This window comes from Nyctibius grandis, chromosome 5 (assembly GCF_013368605.1).
Source record: "Nyctibius grandis isolate bNycGra1 chromosome 5, bNycGra1.pri, whole genome shotgun sequence".
Lineage (NCBI taxonomy): Eukaryota > Metazoa > Chordata > Aves > Nyctibiiformes > Nyctibiidae > Nyctibius > Nyctibius grandis.
In genome coordinates this window covers 65,207,823-65,230,935 of record NC_090662.1, presented here as the reverse complement: position 1 = coordinate 65,230,935, position 23,113 = coordinate 65,207,823, and the positions used below count along the sequence as shown (strand labels likewise).

Here is a 23,113-nt window from a genome sequence, read left to right as displayed (position 1 = left end):
CCCTTGACAGGACAAGGGGCAATGGGTGCAAGCTGGAACACAGGAGGTTCCGCATAAATATGAGGAAAAACTTCTTTACGGTGAGGGTGACCGAACACTGGAACAGGCTGTCCCAGGGAGGTTGTGGAGTCTCCTTCACTGGAGACATTCAAAACCCGCCTGGACGCGTTCCTGTGTGATATGGTGTAGGCAATCCTGCTCCGGCAGGGGGATTGGACTAGATGATCTTTCGAGGTCCCTTCCAATCCCTAACATTCTGTGATTCTGTGAAAATACTAGCCCTCGGCTCTCCCCTTTGCTCTCCGTGGTGCTTTGCACTGAGGAATCTCCTGTGCATGTGCAGTTGCCCATATGCTTCCTCTCCTGCCAAAGGCAAGAGTGAAGTCACCTATATATGCTTACATCATGTTAATGAGCATCATCTTGAAACTCTGCAATAGGGACCATCCACTGATCTGACACGATTCACAGAGTAGCCAGGGTGCAGTGCAAGGAAGATGGCTATTTAAAGTACGGCCTGCATAATTCAGACTGATTTTTAGCTACAGCCAGATAAGCATGGCTCACTAGCTATTTAGGATAACCGCCTCATGCCAAGACTCCTGTGTTCTGGCTCCACCATCCAACCACACATTTTAGTGTTCAGTAGTGATCAGAACAGAGGAATAAATAAAATAGTAAAGATACACATGTACATCAGGAAGACTGGTAAAGGCAGAGCCTCAGCTCCTATTAAGCTTGCAATGAAAATCGGTTGTAGAAGAATGCCATCTAAATGAGCTTTTCTCATTACTGCATTTTGACTAGAGATAACAGTAAAGACACCACAAGCACTCTATAAGAAACATCACAATGATCAAGTCACACAGAAATTAATTAAAAAAAAGAATTTTGTGTCATGGAAGGACATCTAAAAAAGTCACTGTGCTTAGAAAAAGATCTTTGAGCATCACTGCTATTTCAAGCAGCCTTTCTCCAAGTTTTAGCATAGGCTGCCACAGCTGTCTTGAGATCAAGCTCAATTTGGGGTTATGTTAGTTGAAACAACACATTCAGAGAACCAAAGGCATCAGTTTTGCAGAAGCAGATGGGATACAGCAGGAATGGTCACTCTTGGTTTGGGTCTAAGCCACTTCTAAACTTTAAGTACTTAACAAACAGAAAGGTGAAAACACAAATCACTTGTTAAACAAAAACAAAGACTCCACAGTGGTTATGCTACTACTAATAGAAATTAGGCAAGTTATTTCCTCAGACCACACTTCTTTTACCACCACTACAGTACCCTGCAAACTTTATTAGGTGAACGGTTTCAGAGAGAACTCAAATGAAGTGTTATACTATTACTCTACATGTCTATTTTCAGGAAGTGAATGTGCAAGTTGGTTGCAGTTTTGCCCTTGGAACTTGGGGAGAAGAAAGGGGAAAAAAAAAAGAAAAAAGAAAAACAAAGCAGTATCAGCTTCTTTGTGCACATGATGGTGTGTAAACCACAAACTCAAACCACTTTAACCTAAACTCACAGAACAGACAGCAGACTGAAAAGTGTAGCTGGTTTCAAGCAAATGTGACAGGTGACCTCAGCCCCCTTTCTGCACATCCAACTGCCAAACATCTCCTAGCTTCTCCTTAGCTGAGATCACAGCTTTTTCCATTGCAAATCTGGGAACATGAAGAACAAGGTATGATGGCCTGAAATAAACAGAATACGAACAGAAGGGGCTCGTGTAGTGATTGTGTTATTCATTTGTACATTTAATGAAAAACTCCATTTGTTCAGTCATAGCTGAAGAATGACAGACTGCCAGAAAACCCAGAACATCCGCCCCGATTGCCACAGAATACGCTGGATCACCTCCAGAGGCTCTGCCAGCATGGTGCTGATTGGTAAGGAACACTGTTCAAATCTGCTCATACATAAAATTTGTGTTTAACAAAGAACTGGCTCTTTCAGGATTTGGAGATGTCTTAGTTTAAACTATTTTCCCAATATTAAACAGGTTTTTTTGGGTTTTTTTTGTGTTTGTTTTTTTTTTAAAAAAAAAAAAAAAAAGAGACAAAACCAGCAAGAAATTATACGGCAACAGATTCAAGATACGGTTTGCTTAAATTAATGACAGGTATGTGGTAAGATAATTATTATATTACATTTCAGTCCACTGCAAACAGTAAAAATATCAAAGGTCCCAAAATTCAGTCTGAATAAGATATATTACTCAAACCACCAGCCCTATCCTAACAGGCTAAGAGACATTGCATCTCACAAAATTACCCACCCAATTTTTAAAGAAACAGCAACGTTACTAAGAACAGCTCACTAAGTATACAGAACTACATTATCTAGGTAGAGTTTATTGCAAAACCAGGAAACAGACAGCAAACTAGAAGTCTGTCTTCCATTTCAGATCAGTATCACTTGTTCAAGTTTCAATCACTCACACACATCACACGCACACACACACACACACACAGCCTGTACACAGAAAGTCACTAACACAGTTGAGTTCCCACAGTCTCACAAGAAACCTTGAAACATTTCAGTAAAAAGTTAAAATGAGGTCTTTTACCACAAGGACTATAAAATACCGGGCCCCCCCCTTGAATTTCTAAGTTTTGGATTCTAAAAACCATACATAAAAAGGAAGAGTTATTTCAGTAGCACAAAGACTAACTTAAATATATCAGTCTAAGGAGAGTTAATGCAACTGAAAAAAAAAAACGAAATGAAGACCTGCATCGCACACAGTTTTCATCAACACTGTTGGTAAGCTCGAAGCCTCTAAACGTAGTAGAGCACGGGTTGGTTTTGGTTAACTTTTAATTCTGAAGGTACATTAAAAAAAACAGTTGTAGCAATTCATTTGAGCTGCTAGTTTCATGAGGAAAAAGTCCCTTTTAAAATTTCAATAAATACGCTGACATGTAAAGTTAGTTGAGGTTGTCATGCAAGACAAGTTACATAACCGAGGACCAACTCAATCTTTATAATAAAGGCAACTTACATTCAAAAACGAACTTTACCCTTACAATTTTATTCAAAGGGTAAACATGAATTAACCCAGCTGTTTACCTGAATTACAAAAGTAACATGATTCAATATGAAAATAAGAAACTGTCTACAAATCTCTGACAGTAATAAATTGCAATATACAATGCATACAGGAGTTATACAGAGCAACAAACTCTTGTACAAAACAAAAATACTTTAAAACCTTTAAAATCCAATTTTTTTTTTTAAATCATCATGAAAAAGATTTGAGTCAGAATTCACACCTCAATTAGTCAAGCTTCAGGTAGCTACATTACAGCTATTTAATATACAAAGAGATAAATCTCTTCACCAGTCATTAAAACTGCCTCTTCGTTAGAGTTGCACAGCTTTTCCATCTCATGTTCCCAGATCCAAAGTTTTCTTCAAATCATGAGAACTGAATTTGTTGAACACCAGACAGCTAGAGAAAGAAAATGCAAGCTCACATTCAAATGCACCTTTTCTGAAAACTCCATCGGAGCTACCAGCTTGGAATTGTCACAGTGTTGGAATGTCACGACAGCCGCCACCAAAGGTCTACATAAAATTCATTCTCATCTTTCAGGACAGGGCAGCTGAATTAGCATTTGAATTTTAGCAGCAAAAGGGAGAGTAGGGGATGGGATACAGTACCTGTTGATATGATGTTGTGTAGACCATAACATTCTGCTGTTGGCCATCTGTAGTTATTAAGCCTGCTGGCAACTGGTTAGCTGAAAGAAAGAGCATTTTAAGAAAGTTAGACGGGAACTGCAGGATACACAGAGCCTTGTTTGATGTGTCTGTCACCATTAAATAACCTTTAATTGTGGTCCACTCCAGGACTATGGAGCCATTCCTCTCCTGACAGCTACCAACCTACACTGCATATAGACACACTTGTTACTGAGTGTTACAAGTAAACAAGCTTATTCCCATTAAGAAACACTTAAGCAGCAAAATTCCACTTAATTTTGCATCAGATAATCTAAAAGTAAGGCTGCACCTTGTTCTTCCCCTGTACCTATCCTGAAGCAGAACATACACAGCTATACAGTGGTGAATGGAACAGAGTTTGCCATCCTGACCACCAAAAAAAGCAATCTTCAGCATTCAACATCCTGAGAAACCTGGAGAATTCAGTTTGTTTTGTTTAGATGTAAGGTTAGCACTTGAGCATACACATGCATGAGGAAGTCAATGAAAATGTTGTGCTGCTTTACAAAAAAAAAAAAAGACACTGCCAGAGCCTGCTATTACGCTGGATGACTTCAGCGTGCCCTTCAGGGTACACCCAAGAGCTCTTGAATTTCATAGAGGAGAGAGGAGGCCAATGAACGGAGTAAAAAAGTACTTCTGAGACTTCAGAGAGAAAACACAGGGAGTGATGCTCTAAGATAAGCCGTTACAATAACATGTACGTCGAGCTCTGCGACATTCAGAGTATGTTACAACTATTACTTGGAAGGAAAGCTGCAAAACTCTTTTAAGTTGCAAGTTAAGTCATTGTAGCATAACATTCTCCGCTATGAAAGAAACAATGGGGCGCTTTTCTTTCTGAAGCATGTCTGTTATTATGTATAAATAAATGGATAACCCATTAAAAAATTCTCAAAACACAGTATAATCCTAGCAGCTTTCATCTGAAAGTTGACACTTGGGGTTTTTTTTGTTGTGTTTTTAGTCTTTTTTTTCCCCCCTACCTTCATTGTAGTAACTTTTTAATAGTTAAGTTGCAAGTTAAAGATGCATTAAGATCACAGTGAGAAGTGGCTCTGGCAGGTCCAAAATTTTACTGCACTCTGATGTGCATGTTCCACATCCAACACAGTTCAGTGCCAAGCCTCTGACCCAGCCCTGGCATTAGGCTAAGACAAAGAGCTAAGGGCTGTGCCACAGTAGCACAGCTATTACTGCTACTCCTGCAGTGAGACCATCGTTCTGAATAGATCTATTGCTGCCCCTGTGGAGAGAAACACTTGGCAGCACTTGACCTGATCAGTTATTTTACAGAAATTTTCTTTTCCTTCTTCTTCTACTACTGCAACATCTCCTTTGCATCCTGCCAAGACGTAATATTCTCTTGGGAAGGGGACAGAGGATCCAGAGATGTAAGGGGATTCCTTTTTTCTGGTTTGCATTTTCTGGTGGGCATTGTACTCAGGCTAAGTGGAATGTGAGCATCCCAGAGGAGAAACTTTCTGTGAATTTGCCTCTTTGCCCATACAAAACAAGACACTAGATGCAGACACAGTCAGAAGTCTCCAGCTATGTATTTTCCCTCAATTCTTGAGCTGCAGCTTAAATGCTTGAAGTGCAAATCAGAATATATACAAAATAAAGCTTTTAGAACAATTTCTATATATTGATTTGACAAGCTTCCAAGCTGGACAGACTCCCAACAGCTGCAATCCAGAAGCCATTAGCAACATACCCCAGGTAAGTAAGTTGGGCCTACAGTTGTGCTAGTGTCTTACTACTTCCAAACCAACAGAGCTATTACATATGAGTATCGATAAGTTTACTATTTGCATTGCCTAATCTTTAATTGTAAAATTAAAAGTCATATTAAAAAAAATAAAGCTTTCTGTAAGTCCCCTGCAATATTTATGTTGCAATATTATTTCCAGCCAGTTTTATGAGCTTATCTTCCAGGCTAATAGAGACCCAGAGTCATCATACTGGAAGCAAAGTGTGTTTCAGACCCTGAATAGGTCATGTCAGTTCTCAGGCTTTGAATTTGTGCTAGTTCAGCAGTTTACCAGTGCTTGTGAAGAGAAGATGTATCAGATACTTGAAAAACTAAATCTCATCAGTAGATACAACTAGAGCTGCACCTCCTAATTCTTCTTGTGTCAGCTTCAAGATTACCAGCCTGTAACATTTAAAAGCCAAGGTGAAGACTACATGCAAGAATCCAGTATCAACAAAATCAACGCAAAGTCCCAACAAGTATCAGGCTTTAATTCATAGTATAAGGAAGAAAAACTACAGTGAATGCATATGATACTCCTTGCCCTACGCCTTTTAATTACCAATCTGTGCACTCTTTTGAATATAAGAAATACTAAGTGTTTTAGAATTATACGAAGACGATGTTCTTCTCTGGCTCATTTCCCAAAGACGAGCTCCTCAAGTCATCAAGTGGAGTTTATTTTACTTTTTCCCCAACAGTCTTGCAAGTAGAACGAATGTGGCCTAAGTATGTAGCTACTGGGGAAAAAGAAAAAAAAATGTTTGCACCTTTCATTACAATCTGTGTTTAAGTGTAGAGAAAAAATACTGGCACTAATGTATGCATTTAAAAATCTTCCACAGTTGACATTAGCTATTACTAGAGTATCATCATTTATCCCTATGTTACTTCATTCTGACCACAAATACTAGTGACTCGGAGGAGTTTATCTGAGCACGGGTTATCCTCCAGACATCTCAAAGGAAAATATCAGTGGATCACAGGTGTAACACATGGCCAGTCCAGGATGTATTCCTCAAGTAAGAATTCTGATGTCTAAAGGGAGTGCTGTTTTTAGAAAAGCCATAGTAATAATATAATAAATTTAAAAGTATTACTTACTAAATGCTTCCTCTGTGAGCTCCTCACTCAGACCGTCTCCAGTTGTAACTGTTCCTCCAATTCCCTTTTCTCCTTTCATTGCCTGGAGAGAGGTGGAGGGGGGAGAGAGAGAATTTGTGTTAGAGTAGAGTTGCCTTGAGACTGTTTCAAGACCCCAGGAGCTCTAGCCAAGGTTTGGAACTTGCAGAAGAGTCACTGTGAAGCAGCTGGGGTTTGAAATCTAAGACCTGTAAAACTCTACAGGATTTAAGAATGTGCATAGTACAAGAATATACGAAGGGTGTTTTTCATCTTAGCCATACTCCTCAGAAACAAAAACTCTGCAAACTAGGATTGTATAGTTCTAAGAAAGGCTTTCACCTTCTGCAGAAAGTCAAAGATCTGCAGTAATCCAGAAGGAACTGTTAAGAGCCTTGACGAGAAATCACAGAATCTCAGAACTATCAAGAATGTGCAACATTTGCTTACCAACCACATGCAAATGCCATCATCATACAACTAAGAGTTGACATTTAAAATCAAGATATTGGATTTCTTTTCCCACATCAAGGACTACAGCCAGAAAGGGTATCAGCACAGAAAGCCAAGGCTCCCAGTTATCTGCATGCAGTTTTACAAGTATGAAGCCTGATGCTCTATGCTTTTACATAGGAACATCTAAGAAAATAATGTAGGTATAAAAAGTATTCTCTGCAACTGTTCCATGTAGACAAAATACTAAGCTACAAAACAGAAATAATTCACTATATGCAGTACCCTGAAGACAGAACTAGCTGAAATGGAGGTTTAAAACTGATGAGCAAAACCATCCAATCCATCCATCCAATTAAAACCCAATCCAACTACTCTGCTACCACAGCATATATATCTGCAAAAATGGTCACTTCAGAATTTCATTAGCATACTAGCACAGACCCACTTCAGACCTCTCCAGAAGTACTGAAACTAGTTAGGCACTACTTGCATTTTGAATTAAAGTACATACAGCACTTTGAAGGCACATGCAACTGCTACACAGAACTGGAAAAAGATATCACCCCGTAGTACGTCAACTTTTAGATTACACCTCCTGTTATTCAGTTATCACAGTAAATGACCCTCTGGTAAGCAGAAGCTTCAAGTGCTCTAAGCAAATTAAATATCACTAGCAAATCTGACGCCATTAATTGAAAAACTTAGGCTTACAGAACAAAAAGTCTGAAGAGCATCTCTATCTACAGCACTGCCAATTTAGACATACCTTCTTCGCTCATGCCAGTAAAACCAAGCAGCCATACCAACAGAGAACCACATTTTTTTTTAAAAAAAAACAAAAAAATTAGTTTACTTTGAGTTTTTTTTCCCAGGATTATTTTAACCCTGAACAACTTCATTCAGGACTAGGACGAAGAGAGAGGTCACTGGAGAAATATACCTTTGATTTTTTTGGTTAAATCTGGTATTCTGAGGTAAGAGAACATCAAAGTAAAGAAGCAAGAAAGCATAACTCTCTTTGGTCTCCAGATAGGAGGTGGCAGAACACGGGACCAGAACAAAAAAAACCAAGCAGAAGCAACTTCTTTTTCAAAAAGTTTAAATTGCTGAAAGGGAAAAAAAAAGTCACTTTCTGCTAGAGAAGGGATAAATTAAACTGCTTAGACCACATACCTAGCATGTACTACATATCAAAAGAAAACTGAGCGACAGGCTAAAAAACAGATAATAAAAAAAAAAAAAACAACATTGAAGCAGACAGCCTTCCACGTGAATCATTATTCCAACATGAGAAAAACAACTTTTTCTTTTGCAGATCTGAAGGCCAGACAAACAACAGGCATTAGGCTAGCTCCTCAGAGGATGCAGTCTAGTACAGTTTTATTGATTGAACTGAAAGATCAAATTAAGTATTCTTAATGGGCACCTTTAAAGAACAGAGTGATTTACTACCAGCAATATATTAGAGAATCTATTCAGTTGAAAGCTTTAACTACTTTGAATCAGCAAGTCTAATCAAAATGCTTACTTACTCCTTTTTCTCTTCATATCCTCTGGAATGCTTTTAAACATTACATTAGTCCCTGACAAGAGCCGTGAGATACTGTGCAAGTGAGCCATTATACAATTACAATGACAGGGAGCGAAAGATAAACACAACCAGGTGAAATAAATGTGGATATACTGAAGTATATACCAACCTCTCTGAATTTTTGGAGGTATAACTTCAAAGGCTCAACATAGCTATCAAACCCCAAGGTAGACATGGCAAAGAGAATATCCTCTCCATTGATGGTCTTTCTTTTCTCTTGGTGACACCTCTCACTTGCTTCTGACGTTATAAAGCTGATGAATTCACTTACACACTCTTGCACACACTCCTTTGCGTCCTTAGCAATCTAGTAAGGAAAAAGTATCATAAAATGATTAATCAAGATGCAAGAAGATTAAAAAAAAACACAAACAAAAAACCCAAAAAAACCCAAGAAAAGAATACACTCGATAAGAAAGGAAACATCCCAAAACCTGATGATAACACCATTTAGGCAACACCTGTATGTGAGGGAACCACTGGATGTCATCACTGCTCTATGGAAGCACAGCTGCAACATGATTTTAAGCTAAATTTTACTATTTCAAGCAGCACAGCCAACTGCCAGGATCTCCTGAAGTCATAACCATGCTCTGTACAAGCTTTTACATATAGATACATATCAGTATTGCTTACTTTGCTTGCCTACGCCTTCTCTTTAAACCTGTTCATTACAATGTCATAGCCCACTTCCATCTTCCTTTTAACAGACCCAGCAGTTCCAGCCCCACTGCAGCACATTCCCACAAATTCAGCAATGACAAGTATTTTTATCCTGACCAGATTCAGGGACTAGAATATATGTCTCCCAGCAAGCCTCTATAATGCTTTAATATTCTGGTATAAATTTTCCAAATGAAAATTCAAATGAAGAAACATATGCCCCTGGCAAGAATGAAATAAGTAAATTTGATCATGGTTTTCAGCTGGACAAAAGCAATTTACTTGATTTAAAATAACAGCAAGCATTACTCATGATTATTTGGGAAGCTGACAGGAGCCAACTGAAAGATTATATTAATTAAGATTCTTATTCTTCACACAAGAAGAACCTATTTGTATTTAAAAAATATAATGAAGCAATAACTGTATGTACAATCTTCACTAGTGTCTCTGATATTTTCAGACACATAGGGCAAGATTTTCAGAAGTACTCATCAGCCAGCAGCCTCCCTTGCAGTTTTTCACAAAAACCTCCCTGCTTTTTCAAGATAGCTCAACATCCCATATGTTAAATTCTTGAGAAAAATCTCATCTTGATCACTAAAAATTTATGACAATATGGACTAGTGAAGAGATTTTCACAGCAAAGATATAAATGTAACACCCAGATCTCCAGAAAGCCCTGAACACTATGAAAATACAAGCAGATACAAGTAAATTATGTCTTGCTTCTATTTAGAGTGATCTCAAAAAAAGAAATCAGCATTAGCTAGAGGTAATGTTACTGGGGCAGGAATTGTATTGGAATACAATAGGGAAACAGCAAGTAATAGCAGCCCTGCAAAAGTTTAAGATAAACAGGTAGAACGGTCAAACACTTATACACTCACCAGCTCAGCAGAATGGATTAAAAAGTCTATTCTTAGAAGTAAGAAATAAGATCAGTCTTTCAATACCTGGCCTTATCTGCTACATGTTATAAGGCAGACTTCTTAGGTTATTTTGGCACTTGGACATGTAAAGATTTGGGCAATGGAAGACTAACCATTCTCTTTCCTTCAGGATGAGGACTGGATTTTTATTTCATCTAAAATGGTTCACTTATTCCAAATTTTATGCACCTCAATAAAAGCAGATTAAATTTCGTAAGACAGAATTGCATACAAAATATTCTTACTGATATGGAATTGTCACCAAGTCTGACCCGTTATGACAATTTCAGAGAATACATTTTAGAAAAAGAAAGCACTAGAAAGCCCTGTGAAGAGCACTGTTCTGGATACGCTTAATTACAGCGGTTACTAAAAGCTTTCAGAAACCTAAGAAAAATCGACTTGCTCTCAATCACCTCCTGCTCAGATTTTTTTTTCTTTTCTTTTAGAAGGCTTTTCTCCAATTAACCAGGATCATTTGGAAAAAATATATTGTTCTACCAGCTCGAGTTCACTCAGAGGAAGGAATAAAATTCATTAACACACCTTCTTTATCGGACAAGGGTATTATTACCTTTCCTGTTTGGGGTATGGCATTTTTCATTATCCTTGCCACATTTGCAATTGGAAGATATATATCTTGTTCTCTAAAACTCTCTTTTGAGCCATTTGTATCTTCGTGATCATTCATGCTGTCCTCTGTATCTAATGAAATAAAGAAAAGTTAACAGAAATTGTATTTGATAGACAGCAGGCAATAATTAAGACAGTTTAAAATTTACACTGAAGGATGAAGACCTTTGAAAGCACAGTGTTTTAACATTGTACAAATAATTTCAAAAATAGATGTAACACCAGGCTACCTTTATGGGTGTTCAATATCATCTTTATCATACTATGCACAGAAATGTACGTGGCTGCTGAACACCAAGCATTCTTAATGTCACGTCAAAATAAAAATTGTTTCCTAGAACATCAGGTTTTTTTGCCATCACCCTGAAGGACTCAGTGTCAATACTGAAAAATTCCACCTTCAGACTGCAGAAAAAATGCTTTATACAGTGAAGCCTTATGAATACAAACAATTGCAAATTCTTAGCTTGACAGAAGATAGCAGAGAACTATACATGAACTGGAAGGAAATATATATATATATCTATATATATACATATATACACACACACACAGAGAAATAGTAGTATTACATTGTGTTACATGTGTAACAGGAAAGTGTTACATTTCTTACCATCGTGAGGCTGTATCACATAGTGACTGCCACCAATGTAATCTCCAGCAATTCCTAACTGAGAAGCATCAGTTGTGGAGCTATCACCATCCATCTACAACCAAAAGAATGAAACCTTTCAGGTACGTTTGTTATACTGTAAGAGCAGCTATTGCTGGAAAACAGCACTTTCATCAACTTAGAACTATGAGACCAATTTATACAAAGTATAAATATTTCACCATTTGAGAACAGCATACTCTCTCTCATTACTGAGCTTTACTGACAGGGCAAATAGTGAAACTCTTGTGAAGCTTCCCCAGAATTTCAACCAGGGACACAGAAACATTTGGTTCATGCAGCATATATATAACAACCTTGTGTCGCTCCCATGAGAGTCTGACCAGAACAGGTCAAGGCATCTGTTTCTCTGAACAACTCTCCAAACCTAACACCAGCCCACTGCTCATTGAACACTTTACCTACAATTACTACACAGAGTGCATCCTTCACTCACTATTACTCTCCACCCAAACAGCTTTTGTCAAGCCCACTGACAAACTTTTCCTAACCAGACCTCAGGACCAGCTCTGCATCCTCATCCTCCTTGAGGCATCAGTCACTCCTAGATGTCTTCTAAGTCACGTTTTCCTTTGCTTTCTCTGCTTCTGTCCCACCTCTCTTCTCTGGGCATCCTTCAGCTCCTCTCAGGACATTCTTACGTGGTGGCCAACAAGCCTTCTCCTCGAGGCTTTAGAGACTGGGTCACAGTTTAATAGGTAATTTGACTGCCAGGAGAAAGAGAGCATCCAAAAGAGCCAGCACTTCCCTTCCCAGCTAGGAACCTTTGTCCTGGGAGGCACTGACCACGTTTTAGCTTGAGGAGTCTGGGAGAAGCCTGCCCTTCCTGCCTTCCCCCTTCCGATGCGGTCAAAACTACTGAAATCATCAGCAGCCATTTGCTGGCAAGTCTCAACGTTTGCTAGAAAGTCTACTTTGTGAATGAGTAACGAGGTCTCATAATGCTGCTCTGAATGGCGGCTGTGGCCCAGAGGCTCCTCAGCAGCCTCCTGTCTCACCGCTTAGAGACATTGCATGTATTGCGCTTCCTCATACTCCAGAAGTGAAGGAGGTGGAGATGTCTCCTACATCCCTTGGAAGTTCTCACCTCCTTCAGTGAGGACTTGCCACAGATAAACAGCAACCCAACACATCGCTGCCTTTTGCATCCACACTTTGCCACTGTACGCAATGTGCAGATATACATGCATTCTTGCAACAGCAAATGCTTCAGCCCACAAAACCTGTCACCATATTGCATTTTGCTTTTTTTACAGGAATAATGAATTTCCGTAAATGCTATCATCAAGTGCTCAGTAGAAAGCTTAGACTGATATCGAATTAGGGCAGACAACAGTTCCACTTTCAAAGGGGCTGTTTTAGCAGTGCCAAATGTAAGTCTAAATTCAAGTCTCACAATCTTAGACAATCTTTACTTTTTTCCAGTTGCAAGTGTCTTGAAAATTAGTAAACTAAAAATAAACTTTCGCAGAACATTTAGCTCCTGTGCTTTCAAAATGTCCTTTTTTTCTTTCATGTGAGATGGTATTCTTGCAGTTGTGCTTTAATAACGCTTCTTTTGGAGAGAAGAAACAATGCAAAAATTATGGAGGGAGAAGGGGTTCCCAGCACATGCAAACTCTTTCTACACTGGCACACAAATCCAAAGGTAATTTTGAACATGTTTAGATGCACAGCACCAGACTCACCTTTCCCCAAATTTTCCTGCCTATGTTTAACATCAAACAGCTCTGTTAGCATTTGTTTATTTACCTGTTTGCGAGAAAATTAGCTCGTCCATTCCCATTCTACAGTCCATGCGGTTCCTTCTCTGGATCAGCACTTCCCATCCTTCCCCCTTCCCACACCAGCCGTTTCCAACGCAAGCAGCCAGCCTTACTGACAAGAAAAACACACAGCCCTATGGGAGACGGAACCGGCCTCAATTCACTCCCTGACCTACACCAGCTCTGCAGGTACCTGGGTGCCTTTGGAAAACAACCTCTGCTCCAAAGGGTCACGTGGTCATTGCCAGTGAGACCACGCAGCTCCCTTCTTTCCAGACCCATTAGTCTGAAGAGGGCGAGGGAGGGAGAAGCAATCTTGCTCATGTTTCTGGGTAGGTATAAAATGCACGATTTAACCTCTCTAATCTGCACTTCACCTGTGGCCACAGGGCTGGGTTTTGCTTTCCAACTTTTAGGTGACATCCGGTGCTCGGCTGGGGCACAGACGCACACGTAACCCGAGGGCTGCTCGCGTGCAAGGCAATACTACACACAGCTGGATGGAGCCTTAAGGAGCTGTTTAAGAGAAAAAAAAAAACAACTCTTCCACCTCTTCTTCATCGGACAGAATATCACACACACACACATTGCTTTTTTTAAAGCACTTCTGGTCCCTTTTGATGGGCTTTTGTAAAACCGTTTCACTTCTTACACAGCAGCTCTGCCCAAAGGAAGGAATCACAGAATCACAGAATGTTAGGGATTGGAAGGGACCTCGAAAGATCATCTAGTCCAATCCCCTGCCAGAGCAGGATTACCTAGACCATATCACACAGGAATGCGTCCAGGCGGGTTTTGAATGTCTCCAGAGAAGGAGACTCCACAACCTCTCTGGGCAGCCTGTTCCAGTGTTCGGTCACCCTCACCGTAAAGAAGTTTTTCCTCATATTTATGTGGAACCTCCTGTGTTCCAGCTTGCACCCATTGCCCCTTGTCCTGTCAAGGGATGTCACTGAGAAGAGCCTGGCTCCATCCTCATGACACTTGCCCTTTACATATTTATAAACATTAATGAGGTCACCCCTCAGTCTCCTCTTCTCTAAGCTAAAGAGACCCAGCTCCCTCAGCCTCTCCTCATAAGGGAGATGTTCCACTCCCTTAATCATCTTCGTGGCTCTGCGCTGGACTCTCTCTAGCAGTTCCCTGTCCTTCTTGAACTGAGGGGCCCAGAACTGGACACAAGATTCCAGATGCGGCCTCACCAGGGCAGAGTAGAGGGGGAGGAGAACTTCTCGTGACCTGCTGACCACACCCCTTCTAATACACCCCAGGATGCCATTGGCCTTCTTGGCCACAAGGGCACACTGCTGGCTCATGGTCATCCTGCTGTCCACTAGGACCCCCAGGTCCCTTTCCCCTACGCTGCTCTCCAACAGGTCTGCCCCCAACTTGTACTGGTACATGGGGTTGTTCTTGCCCAGATGCAGGACTCTACACTTGCCCTTATTATATTTCATTAAATTACTCCCCGCCCAACTCTCCAGCCTGTCTAGGTCTCTCTGAATGGCTGCGCAGCCTTCCGTTGTGTCAGCCACTCCTCCCAGTTTTGTGTCATCAGCGAACTTGCTGACAGTGCACTCTATTCCCTCATCCAAGTCATTAATGAATATATTGAATAGTACTGGTCCCAGTACCGACCCTTGAGGGACTCTGCTAGACACAGGCCTCCAACTGGACTCTGTCCCATTGACCACCACTCTCTGGCTTCTTTCCTTCAGCCAGTTCACAATCCACCTCACTACCCGATCATCCAGACCACACTTCCTCAGTTTAGCTGCGAGGATGCTGTGGGAGACCGTGTCAAACGCTTTACTGAAATCAAGATAGACCACATCCACAGCTTTACCATCATCTATCCACCGGGTTACATCCTCATAAAAGGCTATCAAGTTGGTTGAGCATGACTTCCCCTTGGTGAAGCCATGCTGAGTGCCCCTAATGATCCCCCTATCCTTGATGTGTCTAGAGACAGCACCAAGGACAAGTTGTTCCATCACCTTTCCGGGGATGGAGGTGAGGCTGACTGGTCTATAGTTCCCCGGGTCCTCCTTCTTGCCCTTTTTGAAGGCTGGAGTGACATTCGCTTTCCTCCAGTCCTCAGGCACCTCTCCCGTTGCCCACGACTTAGTAACGATGATGGAGAGTGGCCTAGCAATGACTTCCGCCAGCTCCCTCAGCACCCGCGGGTGCATCCCATCAGGGCCCATGGATTTATGGACGTCCAGATTGCTTAATTGGTCCCTGACCCAGCCCTCATCTACCAAGACAGATTCCTCCTCTATCCTGACTTCTTCTGGGGCCGCAGGGGTCCGGGGCTCCTCAGGACAGCCTCCAGCAGTATAGACAGAGGCAAAGAAGGCATTCAGTAACTCCGCCTTCTTTTTATCCTCTGTCTCCAGGGTAGCGTTTTAAGCATTAGCCTTCCACAGGTGAACTTTCATGTAAATTTGCTTTGTCTGCATTTTGCAGACTCTTTGTAGGGAGATTTAACTTCGCTTTTCGATTTTCCAAAAGGTCTGTTTGCTTTCTCAGCTCACTGTAATGACAATGCAAGGATATCACAACCCTGCATGTCAAGATCACCAAAACTGACATCACCCATCATTAAGAGAGTTGTGTCCCTCTTTTCCTTCTGCAATTTGAAGCAATTAACATTCTGCAGTCTGATAAATCCCAAAAGCTACCTCCAAAATTAGACGTTAGGATTTTCTGGCAAGCTTGTTCTCAGTTTCGGCTCTCTGATCCCTACTAGAATTTAACTCAGAATGAGGGACTCCACAAACTTTAAGCATTACGTTTGCTCAGCCCTGGTACTATTTTCAACGCCTTAAGGTTTCTTTCTCTCTTCTTTCACTTTTCTATTAAACATATCTTCTAAAATGCTTCCTTCTTGCAGGTTTGCAATATTCTTCAAATTTCTGCAGTGATACGATAATTCACTCGTTTCTTGCTCACCCGTCCTGCAGGCTACCCTAGCTGAATCTTCATTGCCAAGACCCAGTAGTATTATTTAAGAAACCATCTTGCTTTCATTAGCCCAGCTCACCTTCAAAAGACAATTCCTGCTTGAATCTCTTTTAAACCTCTGCCACATCTGTAGACAGTTTTAGCCACATTAGACTAATGCATCCTCCAGGTACTATCTTTGCTTTTATTCTTTTCTGTGTGCATATTTCCATGTCTACTTACAGTATGCATTATTTCACAATTAGTGAGAATTTGAGTGGAAGCTTATCAACATTATGAATCTAAAATAGCGATTAGCAAAATTGACAGGAAAAGGCTTGCGAAAAAAAAAGGCAGATCTGTCTCAGATAAAGAGAACCGGCTCTGACAGCTTACAGAAATTACTTCTGTGCATATTATTTTAAGAAAGATTTTTAGCTGCCAGGATGACCTTGGGACAGGGGTTTACAGACAGCATAACACCCTTCTGGATAACACTTAGCGTAACCAGGTCCTAATCTAGGATCACAGGATAATTCAGGTTGGAAGGGGCCTCAGGAGGTCTCTAGTCCAACTTCTGCTCAAAGCAGGGTCAGCTCTGAGCTCAGAGCAGGTTGCTCAGGGCTTTATCCAGCCATGTCTTGAAGACCTCCACGGACGGAGCCTGCCCAGCTGCCCTGGGAGCCTCTTCCACTGCTTGGCTGGCCTTGCGGTGAGAAAAGGAGCAGCATCTCTACACACTACTTCTATCCAAGTAAGTTTGATGGAAGAATTTCAGTCAGATTTAATTTTGTCATTTAATTCAAATCTAGAGCTAGGCATCTGACTACAGCAACTGTAATTAATATACCATCTAGTCACTCTGCTAGTACTTCTTTGAGCCCGATGGATGTCACAAACATGACCCTGCTGAAAAATGTGGCCACTGCTATCTTAGTCATCTCATAATGAACACAGTTACACATTGAAGTATTACGGTTTTAATTTCAGATGTTCAAAACTCAAGTCAATCACCACATACCTGATCGTCAGCTCAGCACAAGGTCTGTAATACACACAACACAATACAATGCTCAGAAAATGAGAAAATGCTGCTCTAAATACATTGTTGCTAATTAATCCCCCCTTTTAAACAAAAAAAAAACCCCACCCAAACAGAACCCAACAACATTAAACAAAGTAAACTTTCAGTGTCCCTGAAGTTACTCTAAAAAGGCAGCAGTCCAATGTAGCATAGAAACACCCTGCCTACAGTAACTGCAGTCACTGGGAAACTAAAAGGACAACAGCCCTTAAGCTGGCAGGTAAGGAAGAGCTACTTCTTTGGATGGAAGCAGATGCTAAATTTCATGAACAGGCACAATCCTGGAAGATCTAATCCTAAAAGGTTCAGATGGGCAAGAACTCTCCTTTCAGATTTTGCTTTAGCCCCTGGAGCAGTTACAAGTTGCTTCAAAGAAAAGTAAGTATTTGCAGATTATATATCCTATTTGCATGGCAGTTTCAGCATGCAGACATTGCAACGTCTTTTAATGCAAGACAGTGTCTCCTACACCTGTGCAGCTACCGAATCGCGCGAGGGAGGAAGGCTTCCAACACCTTGGTCTAGTAGCATGTACTGCACACATCTGCAAGAAGCACTTACTGCACGCTGTACATGACCCTTAGCCTTCATTGCCAGGAAAACACTGAAGCTCCTCCATGCATACATGTATTGACTGAATCAAGCCCAAGAGCTAAGTGTATCAGAAGCAACAACATGTCAGTCTCTAAAGCGATCATGCCACCATCTGATTTTTATCAACAACAAGGGAGAGAAACCAAGTACAGGACACTCTACCCAAATATTCAGTGATACACTGCAAAAAGCATCCAAATACAAAGCAGCAGCACAAGTTTTCTGGTGGTGGTTTTCTGTTTGTTTTTTTTAAATCTCTAGTGAAAAAGAATGTTACTAGGAATGTACAAATTACCAGATCCAGCAAAATTAACCTGAGAAATATGTAAAAAGAGAAACATGTCAGATCAAGGGCATCAAAGAAAACACAGTGGTAAGATGCAAGTGAATGAACATGCAGGTTTACACTGACATCTGGTATAAAATTTTCTGGAGGATGCTTAAAAAAATGCTTCTGTCAGCTGCCCAAAACTCAGGCTACTCCTAGAATACATCTATACTGAATTAATAAAACGTCATTATCTCAAAGTAAATCTTGCATCCTGTTTAATCTTAAGAGCTCTCTTAAGAGAGCAGTATCAGTGGCTCAGCTAAATGATAAATAAAGAAGAATGCAAGCCCAGACCTGTCAGCACGGAGGAGGGGAAGGGTCTAAAACTTAGATCAGTATAAAAGGCAAAAATAGAATCAAAGAAAACAAGATTTTGTCTTCAGATTGGGAAGTCACCTGGCAATGTTTTGCAAAACCGGTCTCTTGAGGGAAACCAAAGGCCTTTTGTGATTTAAGCACTTTAAGTGGTATTTATCCACCCTGCCTCTCTCCCAAAACTGCTACCCCTGAAAGAGAGACAGCAGAAAATGATATGCAATGAACTGAAGCACTTGGTACACTTCCCATGCAGTTGTCCCTGCCACAGAAGTAGGATGGAAATGGCAACTAAAGCTGTAGGTAGCACCACTTCAGCCACTGTAGATTAATTTTGCACCACACCTTATCACAAGACATGTAAAGCTGTAAAGCAGTACGTAACAGCAGAGACAATAAAGTTTTAATTGAGCTTTCTGCACCCTCACTTGCTGCTCTTACACAGAAATATTTTTTAACCGAAAATACAATTTTAATTTCCTTTTATTTTTCAATTACTTCTGGAGAACCTAATTTCCCACTGAATTCTCACCGGGCAGCAAAGCAGTGTCTCCTGCAGCAAGAAATACTGACTGGTAAACGCATTCACAGGACATTGTTCCGGCAGATCCACAAAACGTAAAGCTAAAGCCCTTTAGCATGTGCCTAGAACACAAACAGATGCTGCACTGTCTCTCTCCATCTCAGGCTCCTCTAATCTCCCACATTCAGTGTTTTACCCCGCAGCAGAATAACATCAGGAGAAGCAAACTGATACTGAGAGGAGCTGGCAGTGTCACTAAGGCTCACTAGCATCCAGGGTGTACCAGGCTCCCTTCCCCTGGACTACAGCGAGGAAACCTTTGCCTTATGAAATCCAAATAGGATCTTTTCACCCTTCCGCCTTCCCCCTCCATGTACCGGTATTATCAACGTTATGGCTCATCTTACAAGCCCTGATGTCACCAGTCACAAGTCCCCTCTGCATGGATCCAACTGTGCTAGAGTATGCGGTGGCTCCTTACTAGGCTGGATAACCGTTCAGAAGCATGGTTAGCTGCAATATATATGGGTGGACTACCAATGCACACATTTTTACATAACGTAGGAGTGGATCAGCTGATCCTGGCCAAAACAGGACAGATAAGGAGAAAGCAGGAGAAACTGAGTTTCCGTGCCTTCGCTTCTTTGGCAGTAAGAGAGAGATGAACGGAGGCAGTTTTGTTGCTTTTGCAGAAGCTGGAAGAGGGCAGCAGTGCTGAACAGACTGCACCAGCATCTCCTTCCTCCTGCAACACTGACTGAAAACCCCATATTACCTTTCCATATTAAGTTTTTGATGCTTTTCTAGCATTTTTTTGTGAAAAACTAAGCTTATCTGTTTATTAGAGCAGCAATTCATAAATCCTGCCTTTTTCTTTTATAAGTTTGGTAACATTCGTAAATTGGTTATGTTTTTCCTTCATCGCAGCAGTACATCAAGTGCGCCAAGAATTTTATTCCTCTCAAGCAACAGGGCAAGTAAGAGTTTTAAAAAGCTAGATCAGACCTGGCCAGTATTTTCAGTCAGAATTATGAAATTTGCTGACACTTCCTTTTATTCTACCGATGTTGTTTACATGTTGTTTAGTATGTGTAGAGTCATATTCTGCACTTTTTACAAGCATTCTGCCACTAAAACATCAATTTCCAAAAACCGTGTTTCTCTAAAGTACTATTGCAATTTGTTTTTAAGCAAAATTTTAAAGGCAAAGTGACATTAAAGATCTGTGCTTCAAAGCACTAAAGGAAGAGCCTTGCAAGCCTTTTTAAACATTGACAAAACAAGGTATCTGACTTTAAAAGTTTCTTAGTATTTCAGGTTTTGTACCCTCACAGTATCTTGAACAATCTTTTTCACTCAATTTCTGTACGCTGCCTCCCTCCATGTATTTGTTACCACTAATAAAAGGTTATCTGTTAAACTTTGAACTGCTGTAATTGTCAAATATTAAGGTCTAAAGAGTAATATCCAGCATTCTTGACTTCTTTCAAATATCATTTCATAGCTGTAAATGCTAGCAGCCAAGGCCATATATAATCACCCGCTCAATGCAGAGCACAAGCAACTCACACAGACCTCATAAATAATGATTCAGATTAAACCATCTTGGGCCTCCCAGAGAATTACAGATAGATCCTCCCTTAACATTGTAACTGCCATGCCACAGTCCACATAAGCAAATTAAAAAACAAACAAACAAAAAAAAAAAACCCCAGTCATCACTAAGCTTATTGTTTAGAAACGCTATGCTAGTGATTATGCATAAACACCATTTCTCCATTCCTGCAAGCCAATTAAAGCCAGACTGTGAATAATGCCCAAAGTGGATCCTTCCATTTTGCTTTTCGCTGCTATTTTGCCTGAGCTTCTTTTGAGAAAGCTGCAATTACTTTTTTTTCAATTGACAGTAACTTAAATCTATCAGCAAGACAGGCAATGGTTACTACATATAAGAGAGCCCACTTAAGGGCTGAAATCCAGATTTCTACATTCTCACCTCCTAGAAATGTTCGGGTCATTGTTATCAATTATTTTGCCCTCCCAAAAGCAATCCAAGCCCACCAGGTAGCTTTTACATGACAGCTCTTTGCAGAACAAAGTCTTTTGGTTAAGCCTCGAGGAAACTGGTAAAGCTAGAAGTTGACTGGTTTTCTGTTGCTTGAAGTATTACACTTACAACGGGATGTAGGAAGGTTTCTTTAACCTGTGTACCTTAATAGCTGCAGAAACATTACTAGAACACAATTATTTTACCTTCCAATATGATTAACCTGTGAATAACCTACATAATATTCTTCAGGATCACCAACTACATCACTTCTGGAGGGAGCAGTGGCTGGCACACACAGGTATGCCCAAGAACACTTGCTGAACACACAACAGTTGTGCGAACATTGAGAACAGCAGAGTCCTGTCTCTGATCTACCTGCCATGTGTTACAGAACAAGCCGTGGATGCTGTACAACCGCACCAGCCGATCAATCGCACTTCCAGATTTCATGCCCTCATGCCCTTCAATGATGTAACAGCAGCCAGCGCAGGGGCACGGGGGTGGGGGGAAACCTTCCCACTTACACAAATAGCCTCAAAGTGCTCTTGCGTCTTCCTTGTACCTAGCACACATCTGCTCGATAGGTACCTCGTCTACCGCTATCCCTTGTTTTCAAATCGAACAACACAACGCGTCCCCAGTTATTTAGCAACTTTATTGTTAATCACCTTGGCTGTGACTTCCGTGCCGAAGGCAGCAGCCTCCCGCCCCCGTGGGGAGGAGAGGCCGCGCACCTCCACCCGCCCGCTGGCCGGCGGCCGTTTGCCGGAGCCCTCCTGCCGACCGCAGCCCTCCCCAAGCGCCATGCCCGGATCGGGCTGCCCGCACGGCCACCCGGGTACTCTCACCACATCCCGGGGCCTCGCCCTACGCTCCCTACCCCTGCAAAACACCGCCAGACCTTCAAGGAAATTTCGGTCTTAACAACAGCGGTGCGGCCCGAGAGGCCAGGCCACTCTCACCCCGCTGCCGGCCCGGCGAGGGGCCGTGGGCGTGGTGGGGGCCCGCCAGAAGCGCGGCGGGGCCCCGGCCCCTCGCTCCTGCGGCGAACGGAGGGGGCTCAGCGGGCTGACGCGCTGCCCGGGCAAAAACAAAAGAGAGCGGAGCCCCCGCCGCCCGCGCACGGCGACGCGCGGCCGCCACAAAGCCGCCCCCCCGCCCGCCATGCTGCCGCCGGGAAAAGGGACCGAGCGCGGCCGGCGGGCCGGGAGGGAAATCGCTACCGAGGGGTCGCGGCGGCCACCAGGCCGGCCCAGCCGGAGGCCCTGCGCCCGGCAGGTGCCTCACCGCGACCTCAGCGGGGGGTGAGGGCTGCCGGGCGCCCCGCCTGCCCGCGCACGGGCGGCTGCGGCCCGGCCCGCGGCGGATACTGCCGCCGGGCAACCGCTCTGCCGTCTCCGCCTCCTACCCCCCCCCGCCTAGGCCACAAAATGGAGCCGGAGCAGGGGGGGCACCTCCTCGCGCCCGGCCCCGCGGAGAAAGGGAACACCGGTAGGGGCAGCCGCCCCCACACCCCTGCCAAGACCCCCCGCCACCACCGCCGCCGCCGCCGCCGCCTCCCCGCCTGCGCCGCCTCCCCACCCGCCAGCTCCGCTCCCCCGTCCGCGCGGCCCCCGCGCCTCCGTTCGCACAAAGAGGCGAGCGGCCGGTGGCGGGGCCCGGGGGCTGCCGCCCCTCACTTCCTGGTCCCCGCGGCGGCGGCGCGGCGGCAGCGCCAGGGCCCGGGGAGGGAGACGGACATTTCATTCGAGCCTGCAGTGGAACCGGTTACCAATCATTGGCCGGAGCCAGGCACAAACCTCCAGTGCGGCCCTGGTTGGCTCCCTCCGCAAATCGGCTGTTTGGTTGGACAGAAAATGGCTGCGAAGGAACCAGTCCCAGCGCGGAGCCCCGCTTCCCGCAGCCGGGCCGCCCTCCCTCCGCGCCGCCTCCCCGCCACGCGCGCCGGCTC

The 23,113-nt window shown here is 42.7% G+C and overlaps 1 protein-coding gene across 6 annotated transcripts; it reads right to left on the bottom strand.

Annotated features, from left to right (window-relative positions):
* Nucleotides 1–2,800: 2,800 nt before the first annotated feature.
* On the bottom strand, nucleotides 2,801–23,045 carry NFYB (nuclear transcription factor Y subunit beta). Of its 6 annotated transcripts, none has more exons than XM_068400567.1 (8): nucleotides 13,697–14,046; nucleotides 13,306–13,431; nucleotides 11,494–11,587; nucleotides 10,822–10,952; nucleotides 8,762–8,959; nucleotides 6,588–6,669; nucleotides 3,665–3,744; nucleotides 2,801–3,452 (listed from the first exon to the last, which is right to left on the bottom strand). In XM_068400567.1, exons 3-8 carry the CDS (start codon nucleotides 11,585–11,587, stop codon nucleotides 3,420–3,422), a joined length of 618 nt encoding a protein of 205 aa, XP_068256668.1. In that variant the 5' UTR covers nucleotides 13,306–13,431; nucleotides 13,697–14,046; the 3' UTR covers nucleotides 2,801–3,419. The 6 variants fall into 6 exon arrangements, with proteins under 6 accessions (XP_068256668.1, XP_068256672.1, XP_068256667.1 ...); XM_068400571.1 differs by having other exon boundaries at nucleotides 13,306–13,427; XM_068400566.1 differs by lacking the exons at nucleotides 13,306–13,431; nucleotides 13,697–14,046 and adding an exon at nucleotides 22,962–23,045.
* Between the last annotated feature and the right edge of the window lie 68 nt (nucleotides 23,046–23,113).

Excerpts from the sequence above, each read along its gene's own strand:
- NFYB (XM_068400566.1), bottom strand. The coding sequence starts at position 11,587 with ATGGATGGTGATAGCTCCACAACTGATGCTTCTCAGTTAGGAATTGCT. Across the intron at positions 3,745-6,587 it reads GCTCACAGAGGAAGCATTTA|CTAACCAGTTGCCAGCAGGC; the intron begins GTAAGTAATACT and ends TCTTTCTTTCAG. Across the intron at positions 3,453-3,664 it reads ACACAACATCATATCAACAG|CTGTCTGGTGTTCAACAAAT; the intron begins GTACTGTATCCC and ends TTCTTTCTCTAG.